An 11,259-nucleotide genomic window follows, 5' to 3' on the forward strand; every position below is an offset into this window, starting at 1 on the left:
ACAAAAAATATTTATTGACGTATGTATGAATATCTAGTGGTCGTTAAATTAGTCAAAACAACGAAGATACTTGCATATTTAAAACAACATTTCGAGACAAAGGTTTAAAAATAAAAACACTACAATATTTCGTGTCAAAAATCAAAATTTTTTCGTCAACATAACAATTCTATAAAGTACTTGCAAATAAATATTTTACATATTTAATAAAAAAGATTTTATATTATACCTATATGTTCATGAATTGTATACATGTATCAGTTGATACAATCGTTGTATAAATTCATATTTTGTAACATTTAACAATGTTTATTTAAAGCGTTTTATTTAATATAATCCGAGGTGTAGCTTTTAGTACTCAAAAAGATCGAGAATTTCAACATAGCTCCTGTTGCAGGCTCGAGAAAAATATCTTCCTCAACATTCCAATCATTATTTGTAATCTCTGAAATGCAAAATTTGTAATCTCTAATATGCAAATAATTATTAATTTCATTTAACTTGATAGTTTATCACTTACTTGGCTCGATTCGCGCTGGCTTTGAAAATAAAGTTACGCGTGGTTTCTCCAAAATTATCTTTACCAAGCATTCTAACTTTATCAGTAACTATAATAGAAATTTGTGAATTTATTTAATATTTAATTTTGTATTTGGTATATTTAAAAACTTACCTCAATCAACTCGCGTGTATGACAAGGTTGCAGTACAGGAAGAAATCGATTTTGAATTTTCGACAGCGGTATGCCCGGATGTGTCAAACAATATAATAATATTGAGCCTAACATTCGATCCAGGACTCTTCTGTTTAAAACACCGTCTATTCTGATCCACGGTTTGATGATAACTTTAATCTCTTCCTTCGTTCTACAATATAAATTAAAGAATAATTTTTTTAACAATAATTAATATAAGCCAGCATAATTTCAAATACAGGAAGTTAATTACACTGCCAACTGCTTGGCAGCTCTAGATATATCTTTTTGTGGCAGCAGCCCTGTTCTCTTTCTCAGCGTTCTCTTCTTCGCTTGCGCGTTTTCTTCATCCTCAAGGAATTCCTTATCAGAATCATCATTTTCCAAGTTCTTTTTCTCTACCTTAATTTCTACAAAATCCTCATCAGTATCAGCTGTTTTAGTTTCTGATAGTGCCTTGGGAATCTCACTCTCTTTAGTTACATTTGCATCACTGCCTTCATCTATTATCACTTCAGGCTCCATGATATAAACTGTATTTTGAGGCATTGGAACTAACGACTCCTTTTCAAGACGATAAATCTTATACGATCGTATCATCCAGGAGTCAGCATAGTGATGATGAATATACCGAACAGTTGTTACTCCAGACCTCAGAAACAGACAGTGTTTAGCGAGCTGTGTAACAATGCTGTGCAATAAATTTTCCCCTAAAGTACCCACAAACTGATTCGTCAGTTCTAAAATACTGGTCCCTAATTCCTTCTTCTCACGTACAAACTCGTAGACTGCCTCTATGTCTTCCAAACTGAATTTCGAATCTATCTTTTCCTTGAAGTCAGAAAATGAAATCCCACTGCTAGGAAAAACAGCAGACTCATTCAGATCATTAATTAGATCATTTGCAGCATCCAATCCTAAAGGCAACAGTTCTGAGGGCACCAAAAAGTCTTCAAAGACCGCACCTCCGCTTAAAGTATCTGGCTTTGGTAAAGTTAACGAATAATATACTTTAAACATGTTTACCACAAAATACTCGTGCGCGTGATGACTATCAGCTACTGTTAAGTTACACAACTCTTCTCTCATCCTCAGCAAAGCCAATCGAGTGTATTTCTTGTGTGCATCACCCGAGTCATCAATCTTGCAATACTGACGCAGATAACATTGTTCTACAGGAATGCTCTTTAGTATGTCACTAACTCGAGTGAAGACCTGTCCATTCACACTCCTCGATGGTACAACAATCTCATTCTTGCTGTCTGAAGCACCATGCTTTACTTTATTAGCATTATCAACCTCCTGTAGAGTGCTTTTATTTACAGTTAGTAATGCATTGAAATCCTCTTTGATGTTCGCTTCGGTATCAGGCTTGAATTTCTTCTTTCTTGGTTCATCCGCATCAAACTCATTTCCGCCTTCACTGCGAACCCTTTTATCTCTACTCGTCAGATCTTTCTGTATATCCATTGTAGTACAATTTTCATTATCAACTAATAGAGATCTGTGACTGTTGTCATTTTCAATCTCCATTGCTGAGTCGTCATCGCCTATGGTTGCACGCTCAACGTCTTCCTTGTTCAACACAATCTTGGTGCCATCTTGGAATTTAATTGTATTGTCATCAGCAACATTGCAAGCAATCTCATCATCATCGCTACTAAAGTTCTCGTCATAATCAGCAAGACTCTTGCCATCCTCAAAATTCCTTTCTTCAATGTCAAATTCATTCTTTTCTGTATCCAGATCTAAAAGACCATCTTGATTGCTATCGTTGACGCTATTCTGCTCAAGGTCAGTTATTATATCAGTACTTTTGTTCAAGTTATCTAAAGTTACTAATACATCTTGGTATCTCTTAGCGATTCTAAAATAAGTCTCATCCTTTTCCTGCAATCTTGGGTCAAGCATGATTACCTGATCGGGTATCTCAATGTCAAAATCGATCTGACCCCTGGTTATGTATTCATAAGTTGCTGCTATCACTCCGCCAGTCATTGGTGTCACCTCAACCCCCATATAACTATCCAATGACGCATTCTGATCACTCAATTGGGTTTGGTAATACCAAGAACTGCTGAGTTTTAGGAAAACATCATACGACTCTTTAAATAGGTCGTAAGACCACCTGGTGTGAAATTTGCATACATAATTGCTGCTCAGTTGATATTGCGAGCTACTCATTGGCATATAATAACCGAATTTCTTGATTGTGGGCAGCTGGCTCTTTTTGACAGTGACTAGCTGATCACTTCTGATCTTTGACATAGCATTTCGCAATAGCATTTCAGGGTACTGTTCGTATACCTTGAACAATTGGTATGCCCAGGACCTCTTGTCCTTCCCGCAGCACATGGCACTATGGATGACAGAGTTAATGACTGCAGAGTGTATGTCATTAACGTTCCGAACATCCTTAGTAAACCCGAGGTTGCCGAATGGTTTCGTAGGGCGAACCACTTTGTACAACAAATTGAACTCTTGCGGGGTGGCTGGCATGGCATGGGGCTCCTTCACTTCAACATCTGAAATATCATAGTACTTTTTAATGATGTACGCAACCAACGACTTGAACACCTCCGCAACCTGTGTTTCAAACTCGTAGCTCTTGTGCTCTTCTTTGAGCTTGTTCATAATGTCATTGAAACGCTTCTTGATAAAGAAGTTCTGCTTGACCTCCTCGACTCCTAGAGCCACGATGTTCACATTCTGCTGTCGCCTGAGCATGTACAGTAGTCTTCTCTGACAAGCCCTTGATGTTTTATTATATGAAACGACGGAATAATCTCGCAGAACATCTCTGACCATGGAGAACGTAATTATTTGTTTTCTTGCATTTGGACATAAATATACCATAGCTACTTTGCAAATCAGCAGAATCTTATCTTCACACGGATCCCAGTCCACCCTTAGTTTGTTCATCCTCTGCAAAGCTCTGTAGTCAACCTCATCATATTTCATCTTCTTCCTATTGCTACACTTCCGTGGCAATACTCTCCTCACGTAAGACTTCTGTTTGATGCCCCGGCTGCCCGTCAATGCCTCGTATTTTCTCTGATCATTTGTATTATCAGTCTTAATTTCCACCTTTCTCTTCAGCTCTAGCGCATTCACAGAAGGAGGACCAGAGACTTTCTTCAACCCAGAGAACTCTGTGAACTTAATAGGTTTCGCTTTTATTGTTGAAAGGTATGTGTCCCTTTGACACTGCACATTCCGTTTCTTCTTCATTCCCTGAGAACTGTTTTTGAGTCCCCAGTTCCAGTTTCTTTTCAAGTGTGCGAAACACGCTGAGTCTATCCCTGCAGCTCCCTTACGGTCGCCGGGAATATGCCCAGTGTCCATTCGCACAGCTTCCTCTGGAGAGCGAGCCACAACTGCCTCCATCAGTGCAGCTTTCTTGTTCATATCCTCCAATACTATATCCATGCCTTGGACAACCAAGCGACCACCCAGTGGAGTGCTGATGCAAGTGTTCCACATGTCGTACCAGTATTTCTCAACCGTCGACAGTTCATCGAAATTATACGTGTATACTGGATACGGTTTATCCTCAATTGTATGGTAGCCAGGGGCAGAAGATGTTGTATCCAGCAGCTCAGTTCGACGATTTATATAAATGAACACCTGATCTTTCTCTTTCAACTTCTGAGGTCCGAATTGTACCAATCCGATGTAGCACAGTCTCGTCATAGTTTCATGAATGTTAAAAATGTATTTGCGCCCATGAAGCAAAGGATTTCGGATCTCTGGTGGCAGTTCTCGAACCAAATAGTGCTTTCGGATGGGATGGTGTATGTATGAATCCAAATCTGGTATAATGTAATGGATGTAATGGAGTTTTAGGAATGCGGATAATGGAAGACGTAAAAGTACGTCACACATTAGTGTCCAGCCTTGGGGCCAACCTGAAAATTAAACAAGTGAGTTTAAATTTCGAACAAGTCTCGACAAATCGTGATACTTACCAGTATATTTTGGCAGAGGCGGCATGAACATTTTCCAACTAATATCCTTGGTATAAATCGTGCTGAATTCTTCTGCTAGATCATTCGTGATATTACAATCATTGTTCCGCAGAATCTGTATTTGTTCACTTTTCGAAATCGATGGTTCACCAGGGTGTTCATAGACCAGATAATATAAAACAGTATGCAACGTTTGCATGCGTATAAATTTTGGGCTGTATCCATACTTCTTGGAACCTCTGGGTCCACACTTGTAGTTAGGAGACACAGCTTTGAAGTTCTTCAAGCAGGGCTTGACCTCCGATTTATCCGAGATCTCTTTAATGCTGTCATTTTTACTGCTCCCTGGCTTTTCTGAATTCATCTTCGAGGGTATCCTGATTCTCTGAGATAACAGTAAAAAGAACTTTAGCTTTGCTTGCTCCACAGCTGACTGAATAACAGCGTTGTCGACGGTGATGCTTGGATCGCATATAAATATCAAAGACTTGTCTCTGCCGTTGCTACTCAGTGTTACTTTTATATTTTTTACTAGATTATCTTTCGAAAGCTTTTGTAACAATCGTAGTAGAGATTTCTTATCAATTTTCACAATGTAGCCTTCTTTGTCTTCCTCCTCGTGGATCATCTTTAGCAACTTTGTCATATCGTCGATGACCTGGTGCTCTTTAACAGCCTCTATAATCATATTAGCCCTTCGCAATAGCCTGTACGTAATATGAGAATGCGTAATATTATCCTTTTCACTGTTCTGCACGTTTTCCATAAACCCAAACAGTTCGTTAGTCTTACGGGTTTTTATCGGCGCCAAAACAGTGAAATTAACTTTTATGTTTCTATAAGTATTTTGTGCTTTCTCATTCATTTCTTCAGTGACGTGAGTGAGCGTAATGGCGTCGTTTGAACTCTGTTTCGTTTCCGTAGCAGTACTCTTTAGACCTAAGAATGTACGTTTGTACCTATTTGACAGTTTTGTTATATTATATTTGCACAATATTCTATTAACAAGACGAAAAGAATTTTGCATTTCTGTTATCGATTCATTCGATCTCTCCTGATCATTTCTATCATTTTCAATAACTGCAACACATTCCTTAGTTTCTACATTTTCCACAATTTCGTCAACTGGTTTTTGATCTACAGCTACCTTGTTCTTCAAATCGTCGTTTTCTGTTATCATCTGCTTTGTTAGCTCCTTTATCTTGTGCATCTCTAAATGAAACTGTTTACTCAACATGCTGTTTTTCTCAAATTTCTTTGATACGTACTTTGTCAATCTTTGTCTGCCTATATCATTCATATAAGTTGCAACAATGCCTTGTTTGACTATGTTTCTCAACACTGTACGTGATTGCAACCTAGTTAAACCCATGGTTTTGGCTAGTTCCCCTTGACATATACCATTGCTTCCAGCAACCTCAATGATATCATTGACTTGTTTCATGTATGGTACACAGAATTTGTGATTGGAGATATTTATTTCTACAAAGTAAAAAATATATTAAAGGTGAGGATCTATATAACCGTTTCTATGTGAAACGATCCATTTAAACCAAACCATGCAATTCATCCTCCTCCTGCACGTCGTCCTTCCATACTTCAGCAACATCGATAGTGGGAAGTAATAATTGTACTACTTTAATCTTCTTCTCTTTCTCTGGATTATTCTTTTGCTGCCACTCTGTAGGCTCTGCATTTGGATATAATGTTCTGTATGGTACTATCTGCTCAGAAATAATTTTAATACTATAGTTTTAATGGTCGAAAGTAACGATTGCGCGAAATGATTATTTGTTAAAATTTAACTTACAATATCAGTCTTGACAATCTTCTGAAAGAATGAAGTCTTGAACAATTTCTTAATTGCATTCTCAATTCTTAACTTACGTTTTATTTCGTCATAATCAGCAACACAATTAGGCTTTGACTGTAAAATCTTAATAACTTCTTCTGCTAAAAAAATTGCTTTAGGTTTTCTTTCAACAAAAAACCTAGTAAGATGTAACAGACTTCCATTACAACTGTGACCACCACTTTTCTGATGATGAATCTGCTTTGTTATCAGCTTGTGACGTAACAATAATTTTCTATGGTAGAATAAACTCTTAGGATCCTCCTTCAGTGCACTGAGACTCAGTTTACCCTGTGTAACTTCGCCATGATACCGTGACCTGCCTACTCTCTCGAGGAAACAGTATTGTATCACATTTAGATCAATCAAAGGAGACACTTCTTCTCCCATTAATGCATGGTTTCTTGTATACTGCGATGCAACAATGACCAACTTGTTTCCATATTTTTGTGTGACCTCATCTAAAGTAAGATTTCTGACATATTCTGTTATGTCTTTACGAGTGGAAAAACTTGAACATGATCCTTTGATGCCTGTCGCAGCATTATAAATGGGACAATGTGGATAAATATCTGGCGGCACATGGTCCTGTCAATGATTATTTTAAATAATAATTTATAACCAAAGGAAATAATTGTACTTATTCTTAGAATTAATTGTTTGCTGATTATCAAGGAGACATTTTTAAAATGTGGTACTTACAGGTTCCAATATGATACCTAAATCAGGATCTACATATTCATAACGATCAAAGATGACAAGGGGCTCTCTTGCAGTCTGTAGTTCACAAAATGCAAATTCTCTAACAGCTACACATATTGACCAAACTTGAGTCATTAATGGTTTTGGAATTGCTTCAGGATTGTGTAGACGTTGTTCTAAACGCAACCATAATGCTGCAAATACAAGAAGAAAGAGGTTATCTGAAGTTGTAATAGCAATTCATTCCAGTCTTGTTACTTCAGATTTACAAAAATTAAAACTGCTAACGTTGTTAACTGAGGCATGCTATTAACTTGAGACAATCAATTTTTCGTCTGCAATTGCTGAAATTTTGTTGAAATAAATATATTTATGTTTATGCTAACCTTGTAACGTGATTCCGTCCAGACCTTCCAAGGCGACTTCGTCAATAACTATGTCGATTAAATTAATTGTAGGATACGCCATGATACGTACTATAATACGTACTAAAATTCACTGTACACGATAATAGAATCTTCGTATCTTTATTCGTTTCTGCATTTTATAAAACACTGTCAACGAGACGTGGAAACATGTTTCTGTTATTGAAATCGTGCGCCATAGAAAACATTATTTAAACCATAGAAGAAGAATAAGATAGATCTGAAAACGGCACTATAGCATAGGATATTTAAATAATCGACAACAGCGCCGCTCGTGACAACGGTAGTATGGACTATGGTAGTTACGTGACTTTACGGATTCAGCAGTTCGGAATCTGCTGCACAGATTTCTTTACATAGATGATATTATCTAAAGATGTGTAGCTGCTTGATAAATACGAGATGGAGTAACCGGCGTTTTCTGTCAGGATTGAAAAAGAAACTGAATTCAAATAGAAATATTCTCCGGATCGAGAAATGCAGTGATATTTTCTTATAACATTTTTGAACCATTAGAGGCATTACAACGAAATAATGATATTTCTGATAAATATAGAAAATAAATCTTGAAAACAGTGTTTGATTTAATTGTCAAAATTTCATTGAAGTATGGAAAAATATGATTTTCGCAGATACTTACACGTACTTGGTATATGACCAACATCCATGTGGAAGTGGATTACTTAATATTTATGCTTCGAAAGTTTTTCTTTAACAAATTAAATTGCAAGATAACCAGAGGGGTGTTCAACCATATTTCTAACAAACAACATTGTCGTAAATATTAAGAAGCGAGAAATAATCAATTTATCAACGAACATCGTCTGTTGCAACAATTTCTCTACATATTCGTGCTCGAAACATTACTTCATACGTCTGATTCGATCAATTATTTGCACTAACAAATTAAATGGCGAAATAGTCAGTGAGGTGCTTGACCATACATCTAACAAATAGAATTGTTATAAATATTAAGAAGCGAGAAATAGTAAATTTATTAACGAAAGCAATTTGGTCGATTTATGCAAGTCTCTTGTTAATTAAACCTCGTTGGTACTTTTCACGAACAATTTAAATGATGAAATAATTTTTCGGGCACCGGATAGCATTATTGCAAAATAAATTACCGCAAATATTAAATCATTGGAAATAATCGAAATTATCGATATTATCGATCGCCGTCGATCGCGCGATCGTCGATCGTCAATGTCATTGGGGGGGGGGGGGGGTTGTACCCTTCGTGCTCGCTCGGCTCAAAGTCAAAGCTCAATCAGTCGGGACTTGACTAATGGTGGAATCAGACGTGTTTCAAGACAGCTCTTCCAATAACGTCGATCGTCAAAGTCATTGGGGGGGGGGGTGTACCCTTCGTGCTCGCTCGGCTGAATGTCAAAGCACAATCAGTCGGGACTTGACTAATGGTGGAATCAGACGTGTTTCAAGACAGCTCTTCCAATAATGTCGATCGTCAAAGTCATTGGGGGGGATGGGGGGGCGGGGGTACCCTTCGTGCTCGCTCGGCTGAATGTCAAAGCTCAATCAGTCGGGACTTGACTAATGGTGGAATCGGACGTGTTTCAAGACAGCTCTTCCAATAATGTCGATCGTCAAAGTCATTTGGGGGGTTGGGGGGGCGGAGGTACCCTTCGTGCTCGCTCGGCTGAATGTCAAAGCTCAATCAGTCGGGACTTGACTAATGGTGGAATCAGACGTGTTTCAAGACAGCTCTTCAAATAATGTCGATCGTCAAAGTCATTGGGGGGGGGGGGGGGGGTACCCTTCGTGCTCGCTCGGCTGAATGTCAAAGCTCAATCAGTCGGGACTTGACTAATGGTGGAATCGGACGTGTTTCAAGACAGCTCTTCCAATAATGTCGATCGTCAAAGTCATTGGGGGGGATGGGGGGGCGGGGGTACCCTTCGTGCTCGCTCGGCTGAATGTCAAAGCTCAATCAGTCGGGACTTGACTAATGGTGGAATCAGACGTGTTTCAAGATAGCTCTTCCAATAATGTCGATCGTCAAAGTCATTGGGGGGGATGGGGGGGCGGGGGTACCCTTCGTGTTCGCTCGGCTGAATGTCAAAGCTCAATCAGTCGGGACTTGACTAATGGTGGAATCAGACGTGTTTCAAGACAGCTCTTCCAATAATGTCGATCGTCAAAGTCATTGGGGGGGATGGGGGGGCGGGGGTACCCTTCGTGCTCGCTCGGCTGAATGTCAAAGCTCAATCAGTCGCGACTTGACTAATGGTGGAATCAGACGTGTTTCAAGATAGCTCTTCCAATAATGTCGATCGTCAAAGTCATTGGGGGGGTTGGGGGGGCGGGGGTACCCTTCGTGCTCGCTCGGCTGAATGTCAAAGCTCAATCAGTCGGGACTTGACTAATGGTGGAATCGGACGTGTTTCAAGATAGCTCTTCCAATAATGTCGATCGTCAAAGTCATTGGGGGGGATGGGGGGGCGGGGGTACCCTTCGTGCTCGCTCGGCTGAATGTCAAAGCTCAATCAGTCGGGACTTGACTAATGGTGGAATCAGACGTGTTTCAAGATAGCTCTTCCAATAATGTCGATCGTCAAAGTCATTGGGGTGGATGAGGGGGCGGGGGTACCCTTCGTGCTCGCTCGGCTGAATGTCAAAGCTCAATCAGTCGGGACTTGACTAATGGTGGAATCAGACGTGTTTCAAGATAGCTCTTCCAATAATGTCGATCGTCAAAGTCATTGGGGAGGATGGGGGGGCGGGGGTACCCTTCGTGCTCGCTCGGCTGAATGTCAAAGCTCAATCAGTCGGGACTTGACTAATGGTGGAATCAGACGTGTTTCAAGATAGCTCTTCCAATAATGTCGATCGTCAAAGTCATTGGGGGGGATGGGGGGGCGGGGGTACCCTTCGTGCTCGCTCGGCTGAATGTCAAAGCTCAATCAGTCGGGACTTGACTAATGGTGGAATCAGACGTGTTTCAAGACAGCTCTTCAAATAATGTCGATCGTCAAAGTCATTTGGGGGATGGGGGGGCGGGGGTACACTTCGTGCTCGCTCGGCTGAATGTCAAAGCTCAATCAGTCGGGACTTGACTAATGGTGGAATCAGACGTGTTTCAAGATAGCTCTTCCAATAATGTCGATCGTCAAAGTCATTGGGGGGGATGGGGGGGGCGGGGGTACCCTTCGTGCTCGCTCGGCTGAATGTCAAAGCTCAATCAGTCGGGACTTGACTAATGGTGGAATCAGACGTGTTTCAAGATAGCTCTTCCAATAATGTCGATCGTCAAAGTCATTGGGGGGGATGGGGGGGCGGGGGTACCCTTCGTGTTCGCTCGGCTGAATGTCAAAGCTCAATCAGTCGGGACTTGACTAATGGTGGAATCAGACGTGTTTCAAGACAGCTCTTCCAATAATGTCGATCGTCAAAGTCATTGGGGGGGATGGGGGGGCGGGGGTACCCTTCGTGCTCGCTCGGCTGAATGTCAAAGCTCAATCAGTCGCGACTTGACTAATGGTGGAATCAGACGTGTTTCAAGATAGCTCTTCCAATAATGTCGATCGTCAAAGTCATTGGGGGGGTTGGGGGGGCGGGGGTACCCTTCGTGCTCGCTCGGCTGAATGTCAAAGCTCA

The 11,259-nt window shown here is 40.2% G+C and overlaps 1 protein-coding gene across 1 annotated transcript; it reads right to left on the bottom strand.

The window, feature by feature from the left end:
- Nucleotides 1–127: 127 nt before the first annotated feature.
- Nucleotides 128–7,821, bottom strand: LOC117218012 (general transcription factor 3C polypeptide 1). The gene is made up of 9 exons (XM_033466011.2): nucleotides 7,603–7,821; nucleotides 7,217–7,410; nucleotides 6,473–7,102; nucleotides 6,221–6,386; nucleotides 4,663–6,144; nucleotides 948–4,602; nucleotides 674–866; nucleotides 521–608; nucleotides 128–445 (listed from the first exon to the last, which is right to left on the bottom strand). The coding sequence occupies exons 1-9, from the start codon at nucleotides 7,682–7,684 to the stop codon at nucleotides 324–326; spliced, it is 6,612 nt and encodes a 2,203-aa protein (XP_033321902.2). The 5' UTR covers nucleotides 7,685–7,821; the 3' UTR covers nucleotides 128–323.
- Nucleotides 7,822–11,259: the final 3,438 nt, after the last annotated feature.

This window comes from Megalopta genalis, chromosome 5, assembly GCF_051020955.1.
Source record: "Megalopta genalis isolate 19385.01 chromosome 5, iyMegGena1_principal, whole genome shotgun sequence".
Taxonomy (NCBI): Eukaryota; Metazoa; Arthropoda; class Insecta; order Hymenoptera; family Halictidae; genus Megalopta; species Megalopta genalis.

Coding starts and splice junctions, on each gene's coding strand:
- LOC117218012 (XM_033466011.2), bottom strand. CDS start 7,684: ATGGCGTATCCTACAATTAATTTAATCGACATAGTTATTGACGAAGTC. Junction 6,387..6,472: donor AGATTGTCAAGACTGATATT/GTAAGTTAAATT, acceptor ATTTCTGAGCAG/ATAGTACCATACAGAACATT. Junction 609..673: donor ATACACGCGAGTTGATTGAG/GTAAGTTTTTAA, acceptor TTTCTATTATAG/TTACTGATAAAGTTAGAATG.